This window comes from Carcharodon carcharias, chromosome 16 (genome assembly GCF_017639515.1).
Source record: "Carcharodon carcharias isolate sCarCar2 chromosome 16, sCarCar2.pri, whole genome shotgun sequence".
Lineage (NCBI taxonomy): Eukaryota > Metazoa > Chordata > Chondrichthyes > Lamniformes > Lamnidae > Carcharodon > Carcharodon carcharias.
In genome coordinates, this window is record NC_054482.1 from 105219262 (window position 1) to 105233745 (window position 14484).

A 14484-nucleotide genomic window follows, 5' to 3' on the forward strand; every position below is an offset into this window, starting at 1 on the left:
CCTTCCATCATAAGGTCAGAAGTGGGGACGTTCACTGATAATTGCACAATGTTCAGCACCATTCAGAACTTCAGATACTGAAGCAGTCCATGTCCAAGTGCAACAAGACCTGGACAATATCCAGGTTTGTGCTGACAAGTGGCAATTAACATTCACACCACACAAGTGCCAGGCAATGACCATCTCAAACAAGAGAGAATCTACCCATCACCCCTGACGTTCAATGGCATTACCATTGTTGAACCCCCACTATCAACATTTTGGGCGTTACCATTGAGCAGAAACTGAATTGGATTAGACACATAACTACTGTAGCTACAAGAAGCAGGTCAGAGGCTAGGAATCCAGCAGCAAATAACTCACCTCCCAACTCCCCAAAGCCTTTCCAGCATCTTACAAGACAAGTCAGGAGTGGGATGGAATACTCTCCACTTGCCTGGATGAGTACTGCTCCAGCAACACTCAAAGCTTGACACCATCCAGGACAAAGCAGCCTGCATGATTGGTGTCCCTTCCTCAAACATTCACTCCTTCCACCACCAACAAACAGTGGCAGCAGTGTGTACCATCTACAAGATGCACTGCAGAAACTCACCAAGGCTCAATAAGCAGCACCTTCCAAGCCCACACCTCTACCATCTAGAAGGACAAGGGCAGCAGACACATGGAGGGGAACCTCCAGGTGGTGGTGCTCACAAGCCACTCACCTTCCTGACCTGGAAATATATTGCGATTCCTTCACTGTCACTGGGTCAAAATCCTGGAACGCCCTCCTTAACAGCACTGGGGTGTACCTACACAACAGAGACTGGAGTGGTTCAAGAAGGCTGCTCACCAGCACCTTCTCAAGGGCAATAAATGCTGGCCAAGCTAGCAATGCCCACATCCTGTAAATGAATAAAAAAAATTGCAGCTGCTAGCCATTATCTGTACAGGACCAGAGGATTGTATCAAGAGTTACACCCTTATACCAAAAAAGGGGTGGATCAAATCTGGCAACTACAGACCAGTTTAACACTGGTGATGGGCAGCTTTTAGAAATAATCACATGGGAGAAAATTAAAAACCACTTGGAGATGGCCGGCCTAATAAAGGTCAGCCAGCATGGATTTGTTAAGGGGAAATCATCTTTGGCTATCCTAAGTAAGTTTTTTTTGATGAAGTAACAGTTGAGGGTGGATAAAGGCAGTACAGTTGCTATGTTATGGAGACTTTCAAAAGGCAGAAGTATATTAGGCTTGTTGGCAAAATTGAAGCCTATGGAATAAAAGGAGTGGGAGCAGCACAGGTACAAAATTGCCTAAAGGAAGGAAACAGTTGTGCTGAATGGCTGCTTTTCAGAATGGATGGAGATATACAGTGGTGTTTGCAAGGTTCATAATTAGGACCTTTACAGTTATTGATAACCATTATGACTTGGACTTAAAAGTCCAGTATACAATCGCAATTTCCAAATGACATGAACATTGGAAGCATAGTAAATAGTGAGGTCAATAGTAATAGACTTCAAGAGGACAGGCAGGCTGGTGGAATGGATGGATACATGGCAGATGAAATTCAGTTGAAGAGGCAGAAAAGCATGAGGGTTGAATTCTAGTGGGAAGTTTGAAGAGTGATGGCATATGCTAATTAAACAGAGAGAAATGGGCACATTGGTGCACAAATATCTCAAGATAGGTTAGCAAAAACAATTTTAAAAAGCATATGGGGTCCTGGGCTTCATAAATAGAGACAGCCAGAAAGTTATGCTAAATCTTCAAAAAAGTTAGTTTGCCTCCAGCTGAACTAGTGTCTAATTCTGAGCATTACACTTCAGGAAGTACTTGAAAAGTTTGGAAAGGGTATGGAAGAGATTTACTAGAATAGTTCCAGGAATGAGGGATAGTGTTGAGAGACTAGAGAAGCCGGAGTTTTTTTCCTTGGAGTAGAAAAGGTTAAGAGATTGAATGTGCTTAAGATCATGAATGGCTTATATAAACTTAGTAAAAAAGAGAAATTATTTCCCAAGCCTGAAAGGTTGATAACCAGAGGGCACAGATTTAAGGTGTTTGGAAAAAGCAACATGGGGAGAAACTTTATGCCACAAGCAGGTAGGAACTGACATGCACTGCCTGATAGGGTGGTAGTTACAGATTCGAAGGAAATTGGATAATATTTGAAGGATAAGAAATTTAGAGAAACAAAGTGTGGGACTAACTGGATTGCTCTTTGAAAGTGTGAGCACGCATTGAATGGCCTCCTCTGTTCAGTACTTCATCCTTCTCCTTAAAAGAAAATCTTGTGGAATTGGTGGTCATCCGCTACAGTGAATTGAATGATTGTGGGCAGAAAGCGGCTGTTAATGGATTGACATTTGCTCGAGTTCCCAGTGGTACCCCAAGTTTTATTGAATAGTCTAGCTGTAGATATTGGGGGAGAAAATGATCTGCAAGTTTGTGGATATCATCTAGATAGTTGCTAGGGTTAGGACTGTTGAGATGCACAACTACCACAAGCAGATGTATAAGTGCTGGGGGAATAGGCTAGTGTTTGACAATATCTTTAACTCAAATTGTTATGCATGTGGGCAGGTCAAGTTCTAAACATACATACACCCCCATAAGGAAAGAATGAAAGCCGGAGTTCAAAGAGAAAGATCTTTGTGTTTTAGTGCATCAATTTCTCCATATCAATGATTAATGCCATGAAACTATAGCTGAAGAAGCGCACAGGGTTCTAGAGTGTAATCACAGAACATTTCACAAAAAAAGCAAAGCATTCCATTTTGTTCTTGTACAAGACCTTGATTAGTTACAACACTGTGCCCAGCTTTCTCCTACTCATATGGTGAGGTTTGCAGAGCAGGGCCTCAAGATCAATTTGCAATTTTAAACCCTTAGATACCTAGAAAGCCTCAATAACCTGGGTCGCAATAACTTTAGCAAAGCAAAGAGTGACTTGATACAGATCGATTAAAAAATGAAGATTAGATTGTCAGAGAAATTATTCTAACAGAATAGGTTAAGGAGGACTACGAGCCATGTTTACAAGTTCTGTTAAGGGTGGAACTAGGTTGGATATTAGGCAGCTCTTCCCCCAAGAGAGCAGTGAACAGGTTGTTGGCTCACTACATTCCTTCAAGCATGAGGTGGACCTATTTCTGACAGGGCAGAGAATACCTCATACATGAGGTAGGCATCATGTAACATAAATCACAGCCTATTTGATCACCTGGATATCAATTGCCCTAGAGCCTTGAAGAGGAATCTTTGTTTTTCTAATTGGCCCGACTTTCAAAACACTCTCCAGGTGGCTGGAGAGTGTATATATTTTGCAAGAGGCATAAAAGCTGACTAGAACAAATTGGATGGGCCAGTAGGGTTTTTTCCTGTCTATCATTTTCATATGCTAGCAGGAGTGGAAACTCCTGTCACAGCCCTGAAAAAGCCCTAATTAGCATCCAATGTAAATGTAACCATGGTGCACAATCCCACCTCATCCTTTTCCACCTGTCTGCAACCTTCGACACTACCCTCATCCAATGCCTCCTCCCTGTTGCTCAATTGAGTGGGATAGCCCTTGCTTTCATTGATTTAGTCATAGTCTGCGAATCTCCTCCAATGACTTCTCTTCCTGCTCTGGTGGCTCTTGAGTTCCCCAAACCTTGCCCCATCCCAATTTTCATCTACATGCTGCCTTCAGCCACATCATCTGAAAACAGGTCAGGTCTCTCCACTGTCTTTGTGTCGTCAGACCGCTTGCCCGACATTCAATGTTGGAGGAGCAGAAATTTCCTCCATTACATATTGGGAAGACCACTGTTGTTGCCTTAGGATTTCAAGCATAAACTCTGTTCCCTAGTTACTAATTCCACCCCACTTCTTGGTCATGGTTCCAAGCTGAACTAGACTGTTTGCAACCTACATCCTATTTAACCAAGCTGAGTTTCGGACCTTGTATCCTCTCCATCAAAAGGCTGCCTACTTCACACCTGTAACATCACATATCTTTACCTTGGCCTTGACCAAAACTGTCATCCATGCTTTTTTTTAACCTTCAGACTCAACTATTCTAATGTTGGCTGGCCTCCCAACTTCCAACCCCCATAAACCTGAACTCATTCAAAACTCTGCTGACCATACCCTAACTTGCAGCAAGTCCCGTTCTTCCATTACCCCTATGTTCACTGAATTACCTTGGCAAACAGTCCACAAATGCCTCAAGTTTAAAATTCTCATCCTGGTGTTCAAACCTTCCAAGGCCTCACCCTTCCCCATCTCTGTAACCTCCTCCAGCCCTACAACCCTTAGATCTCTGCATTTCTCCAACTCTAGCCTCTTGTGCTCCAGCTTAAAAAAGATTAAGCTAAGGAAAGGTAAGGGTTCTAGTTTTTATTTAAAGTACATAAATAATTTAACTTTTTTTTTACTGTATTTAACTTGAGTTTTTTTCAAGTAGAGGCATGGCAGGGCAGCTCAGTCCTGTGTTATGTACCGCCTGCATTCTAGTTGCTCCTTGCACTCTGACCGACATGTGCAGGAAGTGCCACCAGCTGCAGCTACTTGAGCTCCAGGTTTCGGAGCTTGAGCGGCAGCGGTGCATCCACGAGGCTGAGTGTTTCGTGGATAGCACATTTTTAGACGTGGTCACCCCACAGCTTACAGGATTGCAGACGGAGGGGGAATGGGTGACCAGTCAGAAGAAAGGTGTCAGGCAATCCCCAGGGTGCATCTTGCTTGAGAACTGTTTTTGTGTGTTGGAAAACGGTGAGAGTGACGGTTTCTCTGGGGTGTGCAGCCACGCTCAAGGCACTGAGTGGCCCAGCTGCACAGCGGGGAGAGGAAAGAGGGTAAGAGCAATACTAGTAGGAGACTCGATAGTAAGGGGAACAAGACAGGCATTTCTGCGGCTGTAGACGTGACTCCAGGATGGTATATTGCCTCTCTAATGCCAGGGTCAAGGATGTCACTGAATAGCTGCAGGGCATTCTAAAGTGGGAGGGCAAACAGACAGAGGTCGTGGTGCATATTGATACCAATGACACAGGTAGAAAGAGGGATGAGTTCCTGCAAGCAGAATTTAGGGAGCTAGGAAACAGATTAAAAACAGGACCTCAAAATAGTAATCTCTGGATTACTTCCAGTGCCACGCACTAGCGAGTATAGAAATAGGAAGTTAGTCTGGATGAATGCGTGGCTGGAGAGATGTTTTAGATTTCTGGGATATTGGGACCGTTTCGGGGGGGCGGTGCGACCTGTACAAGGCGGGTTGCACCTGAACCGTAATGGGACCAACATCTTTGCGGGGAGGTTTGCTAGTGCTGTTGGGGAGGGTTAAAGCTAACTTGGCAGGAGGATGGGATATCCTGAAAGGAGTTTCAGCAGGGAGAGATGCACCGCCAAAATTAGGAGAGAGAAAGAGAACTGAGTCTGGAAGGTATAGAAATTATAGGCCAGATAAGGCACAAGGGAATTTGGCACAGTTGGATGGTATTTATTTTAATGCAAGGAGTCTGACAAATAAGACAGATGAGTTGAGGGCACAAATTAACACATGGAAGTATGATATCATTGCTGTCACAGAGACATGGTTGAGAGAGGGGCAGGATTGGCAGCTCAATATTCCAGGATATAGGGCCTTCAAGCAAGGCAGGGAAGGAGGTAAAAGAGGAGGGGTATTGCAATATTGATAAAGGAATCAATTACAGCAGGAAGGAGGGATGACATTTTAGAAGGCTCCTCAAATGAAGCCACATTGGTAGAGCTGAAAAACAAAAAAGGAGCAATCACATTGTTGGGAGTGTACTATAGGCCCCCAAACAGTTAGAGAGAAATAGAAAAGCTGATATGTAGGCAAATTTCAGAGAAGTGTAAAAATAATAGGGTAATAATAGTGGGGGAGTTCAACTTCCCCAACATTAACTGGGTTAGTCATAGTGTGATTTAGAGGGAGTGGAATTCTTAAAATGCATCCAAGAGAGCGTTTTAAGCCAATGCATAGAAGGTCCTACAAGAGAGCCAGTGGTCCTGGACTTAATTTTATGGAATGAAGCCAGGCAAGTGGTAGAGGTATCAGTGGGGGAACATTTAGCAGATAGTGATCATAACTGTGTTAGATTCAAGGTTATTATGGAAAAAGGACAAGGATGGGCCAGAAACAGAGTTCTAAATTGGGTGACGGCCAATTTTAATAAGATGAAATATGATTTGGTTAGAGTGGACTGGGACAGCTATTTTTAGGTAAATCTGTGTCAGAGCAGTGGGACTCATTCAAGAAGGAAACGGGGAGAGTACAGGGCCAACATATTCCAGTAAAGGCAAAGGGTAGGACCAACAGATCCAGGGAACTCTGATGTCGAGGGATATAAAGGATTGGATAGAGAGAAAAAGGGAGGCTTATGGCAGATACCGAGGGCTCAAAACAGCAGAAGCCCTAGCAGAGTATAGAATGTGTAAGGGGGGGGGGACTTAAAAAGGAAATTAGGAGAGCAAAAAGGAGCATGAAAAAACATTGTCAGGTAAAATAAAGGAAAATCCAAAGTTATTTTACAAGTACATAATGAGCAAGAGGATAACTAGGGAAAGAGTAGCGCCCATTAAGGGCCATAGTGGTAACGTGTGTGGGGAGCCGGAAGACATAGGTAGGGTTCTAAGTGAATACTTTGTGTTGGTGTTCACAAGTGAGAGGGATGACGTGGGTATGGAAATCGGCAGAAGGACTGTAATATAATTAAAGAAATTAGCATAGAAAGGGAGAAGGTTCTAAGTGGTCTGGCAGGCTTAAAAGTAGATAAATCTCCAGGCTCGGATGAAATGTATCCCAGGTTGTTGAGTGAGGCAAGGGAGGAGATAGCAGGGGCGCTGGCAATAATTTTCAATACTCTCTGGCCACAGGAGAGGTGCCAGAGGACTGGAGGACAGCCAATGTGGTACCGTTATTCAAGAACTGAGGAAGGGATAAACCAGGGAACTTACAAGCCAGTCAGTCTCTCAGTGGTGGGAAAACTATTGGAAGCAATTCTGAGGGACAGAATTAATCTATACTTGGAGAGGCAGGGATTAATCAAGGACAGTCAGCATGGTTTTAAGGAGAGGTCATGTCTGACCAATTTTGATTGAATGTTTCAAAGAGATGACTAGGTGTTTGGATGAGGGCAATGCATTTGACGTCGTCTACTTGGGCTTCACAAGGCTTTTGATAAGGTCCCGCATGGGAGACTGACAATGAAGATTAGAGCCCATGGGATCCAAGGCAATTTAGCAAATTGGATCCAGAATTGACTGAGTGGCAGGAAGCACAGAGTGATGGTCGAGGGGTCTTTTTGTGACTCCATGCCTGTGTCCAGTGGGGCTCCACAAGATCAGTGTTGGGTCCCTTGCTCTTTGTGGTATATATAAACACTTTAGATTAGAATGTAGGAGGGTTGATCTGTAAGTTTGCGGATGACACGAAAATTGGTGGGGTGGTAAATAATGAGGAGGATAGCCTTAGATTACAGAAGGATATAGACAGGCTAGTCAGATGGCCTGATCAGTGGCAAATGGAATTTAATCCGGATAAGTGAGGTGATGCACTTGGGCAGGACAAACAAGACAAGGGAATACACGATAAATGGTAGGACCCTGCGAAGTACTGAGGATCAGAGGGACCTTGGTGCACATGTCCACAGGTCCCTTAAAGGTACCGGTACAGGTAGATAAGGTGGTTAAGACGACCATTGCCTTTATTAGCCGAGACATAGAATATAAGAGCAGGGAGGTTATGCTGGAACTGTATAAAATGCTGGTTAGGCCACAGCTAGAGTATTGTGTGCAGTTCTGGAATCCGCATTATAGGAAGGATGTGATTGCACCAGAGGGAATGCAGAGGAGATTTACCAGGATGCTGCCTGGGCTGGAGAGTTTTAGTTATGAGGAGAGATTGGATAGACCTGGGTTATTTTCCCTGCAGCAGAGAAGATTGAGGGGGGACACGATTTAGATGTATAAAATTATAAGGGGCATAGATAGGGTTGACAGGAAGGAACTTTTCTCCTTGGTGGAGAGATCAATAACGAGGGGCCATAGATTTAAGGTAAGGGACAGGAGGTTTAGAGGGTATGTGAGGAAGAATTTTTTCACCCAGAGGGTGGTGGGAATCTGGAACTCACTGCCTGAAAGGATGGTAGAGGCAGAAACCCTCATAACATTTAAGAAATATTTGGATGTGCACTTGCGATGCCATGACATACAAGGCTATGGGCCTCATGCTGGAAAATGGGATTAGAATAGTTAGGTACTTGTTTGACCGGCGCAGACTCAATTGGCCAAAGGGCCTTTTTCTATGCTGTAAACCTCTATGACTCTATGAATCCTCCCTTCACCATGGATACAGTGGGAAACGCACTTAATAATTCCTCACTAAGTTAAGTAGGTTGTCTTTTTGCCCATGCACTTCAAGCCTACATGTAAGCAGCCCACCCTAAACAAAGAACTTAGATAACTGAATAATAGCAGTGCATTTTAACCATGCATGCAATGGGATATGCTGTGAAAATGAATTTAAAAATTGCTGATCGGATCGGGACATTGTACATATTACATTACAGTAGTAGCTACACTTCAGAAGTACTTCATTGGGTGTCGTTCGCTTAGGAAGTCCTGAGGTTGTGAAAAGTGCTTTAAGTGAAAGTCTTTTGTAGCCACAAACTATTTAATACTGTGACTTATGGCCAAGCATTCAACTGTATAGGGAGTAAAACCTGGAATTTCCTTGCTAAACTTCTCTGCTTTTCCAACTCCGTCACTTCTTCTATATTCAAGGTGCTACGTTTGCTGCTGCATCATCTTTACCTACCATTAAACCCTTCTACCACTTAGTTTGTACACTTGTAAACGCTACTCCTCAGACTGCACATTTCCAACATGAGCACTGTTGCAAGTCAGATTGCCTGCTGGATTCATTGAAATCCTTACTGCTTGGTCAGCATGAACTTTAGTAAAGTCAAAGCTCTGGGGAATCCCTTGTAGAGATAAGTTTATGCAGCTGAGTGTAGAAGTTCTATTTATTGTTACTTCAGTTCAGAATGAGAACTTTTGTCATCAATGACTGGGATTCACTACTGTTTTAAAAATCTTTTGTTTCTGTGGAATACTCATGTTATCATCATTGCAGCTGACAGTGACTTTGAAGCCTTCATGAAAAACAAATATAAAAATTAAAAATATGAAAAGACATCTATACTTTTGGTAAGAAAGATCTTATCTGTAGTTTTATTTATGACTACCAATAGAAATCGTTCATTGGTTACATTGAAGCCAGATTTAAGGGAGAAAAATCAGGCACTCTATACTCAGAAGTCAGTAAACAGATCAAATTTATATATCACATGGTATGTTTGACTGTTAGACCTAAAATTTAACCTCAGGATTTGCTGGTTGGCAGTGAGGCATTCAAATGCTTGAGACCTGACACTGGATAGGTGAATGGACATGGTAAACATGAATTTTGCAGGAAATTAAGAAAATGCAAATCAGAAGTTGCTAATTATTGTCACTCTTTCTTGGTGAGATGTTTCTAGAGGGAAAATATTTATTGCATCTCTTGTGAAATACAACGAGTATGAGCAGCAGGAACCAGGAGAGGAAAAACAAACATTTGAGAAAGAGAAACAATACATAATCGAGAGGTAATTTGCTTAAAAATAGCAAATGAGCTTCAATTTAGTACTCAATTATTCTACACAGCAACATCTAACCTCTAAAATAAAACATTTGCAGAAAAGTGATTAACAAAAATGTTGCACTCTGTATTCTTTGCACCTAGTACCAGGAAGATACATGGACATTACTTTTGTGAGGAATAGACAAACATAAAACTGACAACTAAAGACTGAGTAAAGATGTCCAGTTTGAATATTGCATATGTTTTTGACACCGTCCAATTTTCTTACAGCTAGCAGTAAAACTGGCATCAATGCATCTGCATTCAAAGTTACTGCAGGATAAAAGAGCCAAAAAAGGTATAGAAAGAAAGTTTGATCACAACTAGTAACTTAAAAAAAGAAAAACTGTAGGAAAGTGGAAATAGAGTGCTCAAAATATCTGTACTTATTGCAATATGGCTTGGGCTGTTATCTGCATCTAGCTGAAAATGTTAACTGGCATGGCCCAGTGATGTGGAATACTGATAAAGGTGCCATGGAGTTATAGAACGTGTGTTCACAGAATCAAGCAGAATTACAATTGAACTTTTTCCCCCAACTGGGGTGGTGGGGAAAGAAGGAGAAAGGAAACAACAGGTTTGGCTTGTTACACACTCCCTGGAAATCTGTTATATGGCCAAATTAGTTGGACTTGGAGTGTCACTCCTATTTGCGCTCTCAACCAGGGATGTAATGTGTAATGCATAACAATTTAAAAATGGCGACGCTGAATCATAAACTTGACTTAGCTATGCAACACAATCTCGTGCCTAATATCCTCTTTCTGTACTAACCTTCAATGGAAATTAAGAAAATTTACTGCTGAAAGTTGTGGCCAACAGCATCTGGCTAGTTAGGTCATGAAAGCTGGTTAAGAGTAGGCAGAGTTAATTGCATGTCAGAACACGCATTTATTTGTCTTTTGACCAATCCCTCGGAATAAAATGCAACTATTACATTTACTGCTACGTTATGAATGGGCAGTTGATGATTAACATGTGGGTTTGCCAGTTGCACTTGGAAAGAGAAAAAGGGTTGAGTTATTTTGTTCTGTCAGCAGCAGACTCGCTTTTGTGTGGGTCTTGCCAGCTCTGGTCTTAACTGCCATCTGATAAGGAATCTTACCAGTTGGAAATGTAAGTGGGATAAGCAGTGGGAAAAGGTTGGCACAGCAGACCTCTCCCAAAACTTGAGCTGCACTGTAAAAGCACTGCTTGTAGTTCAACTTGTACTGCAGCTGCTGTTGAAATTCATTCTTATTTTTCACATTCCTTGTTTATGCGAGTCTGTGTATCCCACATTCTCAGCCCACTAAATTCATATGAAGAAAAATCATAAAAATACTACCAGCACTGTATATCATTTACCTGCCAGCTCAGGATCCTTCACAACAATGTGTGCATTCAACTCTTGCAGCTCTTGGTGAAGCTCATCGAGCTTTTTGTTTGACTTTTTTAACATATTTTCCACATAGGCTAGATTTTTCTTATCAGTTGTGACCTTCTTAAGGTTCTCTGCTCCTTCCTTAATTTTAAGTTCCTTCCGTATCTCTCGCTTGATTGAATCCTTGATTTCGTCCAGCCTCTGTTGCACCATGGTGTCCGACAGATCCAAATTCTGGCCCAAAGCCAAACACTCAGAGACTGGATGACTTCGGCCATCACCCTGTAAAAGGAGGAAGTTTAAAGCAAGCATTTCTAAGAAACTTTGATCCTGTGCAAAAACTAGGTCATTTTTAAACTTGGAAAAATATCTGCTAAAACTATTTCATTGCACTTAACCAGATAAACCATTTGGTAATGTATTAACAGTACATTTGAACACAGTACAATCAACCATTCAAGAAGTGCAATATTTCAAACACACAGGTTACAAGTTAAAATCACTTAACCAAAGACACACCAGAAATGTTGCAAGTGATCCCTTGCCAGTGCAAAAAGTCCAAATCTGCTTTTTCTGATGTTAAGTATTTTTCAAAAGATCAGCTTAACTGGTCAAAAACAATCACATTGTACTTAACTCACCATAGTGTATAAACAATAAAAAAGGATATTTGTAATTAAAATATCCTAAAACATCAGTATATGCAGTTTAAATCCTGCTTAACCCGACAATAAATGACTGATGCAGCACCAGTATTTGTGGATAAACTAGATAATTTGATTATATAAAGAGAAAATGCTGGAAATACTCTGCAGGCCAGGCAGCATGTGTGGAGAGAAGAACAAGAGTTAACGTTTCAGACCTGTCAGAATTTCTGATAGTTCAGGAAGCAACCATACACAAATTTTAAAATAAATTTAGATTAAGGAAGCAATGCTGCACATAGCACATACTTAGCTTAGGCACAGAAAATATTCCTGCGTGATCAGCTTTCACTTGCACAACAATGGCTGCTGTACAGTTATGTTTCATCAAAACTGAAGCAGCTTAGAAATCTGTCTTTTGACATGCAACGCAAGCATGACAAAAATGTGGAAATTCAGAACAAATGGAAATCAGCATTCCTTTTATCTGGCTGGCCCTGAAAAGTGCATGCACAAGTATTTCTGTTCCAACTACACCCAAAATGGACAGCATTATGCAACCTCATTGCAACAGGTGATGACAGAAGTTATTAACTACAGATGGTAACTGTTGTGTAGCAGAGTGCCAATGTAATTTTGTTTTTAAATTGTGTTCAGTTCTTACTAGTTAGTGCCCAACTTTTTGTTAGGTAAGGGTTTCAAGGAAAATGGAGCTGACGTACAGATCAGTCATGATCTAAACTGAGTTGGAATTGAGACTTGAAGGGCTTAATAGCCAACTCCAGCTCCTGTTTCACTACACACATAATAAAGTATTCCTATGCCAAACTTGTGGGCATATACTCCAAAGATGGCCAAATTACTGAAATATAATTTTGTAATTTGGAAGAGGAGCTGAAAACATTCCAAATTTTGGTATAAGCTTTCACAAAAAAAGGGGGTTCTACTAAAAGGGAAAAATTGTACATAAAAGAACAAGCCTGTTTCTGCCAGGTTACTTTTATGGTTGGGAGTAGCCTTATAAGCTCCACTTTATTTGTAAGTTCAGAAATTGAGTGGTAGCATACTATTCAGCTTTGGAAGGCACCACAGTCCAGACAGATCCTATTCTCAACTGAAATCCACACAATCCTTAGCAAAACCCAATCAAGAGTGCAAACCAGTTGATTTTCTCTCTCTTAGCTCAGGATATTATGACCAATTATAGCATCCAAATGGATACACAGCCTGAAACTAGTTAATTCAGCAGAAAAAGAATAAAATGAGAATCATGCTGCCTTTTCCTAACACTTGGCTACCTTTCACACGAATGCCACCATCCAATCCACTGCCTCATCGTTGTCACACTGGCTGTCTGACATCCAGTCTTGAACGAAACAATTTCATCCAGCCAGTGTTACGGCTCTAGCCATGAATTCCATCCCCTTCCCAAGGCATGGTTAACAGTTGCGTTCAGCCTGATACAATGGTACCTTATCTTGACACTGAGGTGAATTTTTAAAAAAAAAATATTTCCTTGTTCATTAATGAACATTAATATTTGCATATTCCACAGCTGGACTTTTTTTTTCTTTCATGGGATTTGGGCATCACTGGCTAGGCCAGCATTTACTGCCCATCCCCAATTGCCCTTGAGAAGATGGTGGTGAGCTGCCTTCTTGAACTTCGGCAGTCCATGTGACGTAGGTACACCCACAGTGCTGTTAGGGAGGGAGTTCCAGGATTTTGACCCAGTGAAAGTGAAAGAGCTCGATATATTTCTAAGTGAGGATGGCCAGTGGCTTGGAGGGGAGCTTCTAGGTGGTGGTGTTCCCATCTATCTGTTACTGTCGCTACTCCAATATTCACCTGGCTGCCTCCTTCCTCCATAAATCTCAGCTCATTCAAAACTCTGCTGTCCGTATCCTAGCCTATACCAAGTCCCACTCAGCCATTACCTCTTGCTTGTTGACCTACACTGGTTGTCCGACATTTCCAACTTAAAATTCTCAACCTCATTCTCAAACATCTTTGGTGCCTCCATCTCTAACCTCTTCTAGCCAATATAATACTCAGAACTTTGGACTTTTGTGCAACGCCATTTCCTTTACCCCCATCCCTAAATCTTCTCCTTTAAGGCCCTCATATAAATCTACTTCTTTGTGGCTAATTTTAAAATCAACTTTTCTAATAACTGGCAATGTTTATCTGATTATGCTTCTGTGAAGTTCCTTGGAATATTTTTCTACATTAGAAAAGCTATCCAGATCCAAGCACTTCTTTCGTTTGCCTTTTCTTACTAGAGTGTAATTCCACAGTATCTTACGCAAACTACCACTGTTTTATTTATGAATTTTGACAATGGCAAGCTGACTTTGAAAAAATACTAGTAATAATTGAGATTTCCATGTTAGTTTCCTCCAGCAATCACATTTGTTAGTCCTAGAAGATCGAGATTGGTTGGAATATTTCAACTGCGCAGTAGTGATAGAAATGCAGGATTCATCCATGTCATTCTTTGTTTTGATTGGGATTGAACTCTGTAGTAAATGGCAATGATAAAGCAGCTCATGGAATTGAAAGCCTTTTCCTGAAGTTATGTGGAGCATTTGTAATGCCTGTTGGACTGATTTTCAATTGTCATGTTTTCTTGTAGGTACTTCCATGTTGTCATTGACAAACTTAGCCTGTATCAGAAGCACAATAAAGCCAATCTGTCCATTTACTTTGGCTACTTCTCTCTTGAGTTTGACCCATTTTTCTCCTCTCTTGGTACTTACCAAATGTGTAAGGGACAACTTGCAATAATCAGCAGCA

At 41.5% G+C, this 14484-nt stretch overlaps 1 protein-coding gene across 4 annotated transcripts in view; it reads right to left on the reverse strand.

Moving 5' to 3' along the window:
* The window catches only part of LOC121289062 (serine/threonine-protein kinase N2-like), a 109011-nt gene that overhangs the window by 44661 nt on the left and 49866 nt on the right, over window positions 1-14484 (reverse strand). For all 4 annotated transcript variants that reach the window (XR_005945487.1, XM_041208036.1, XM_041208037.1 and 1 more), the window contains one exon: window positions 11029-11326. Coding sequence is in view for 3 of the 4 variants with exons in the window: in XM_041208036.1 (XP_041063970.1) it covers window positions 11029-11326 (298 nt within the window). In the remaining variant the exon portion in view is untranslated. The remainder of the gene's footprint in view (window positions 1-11028; window positions 11327-14484) is intronic.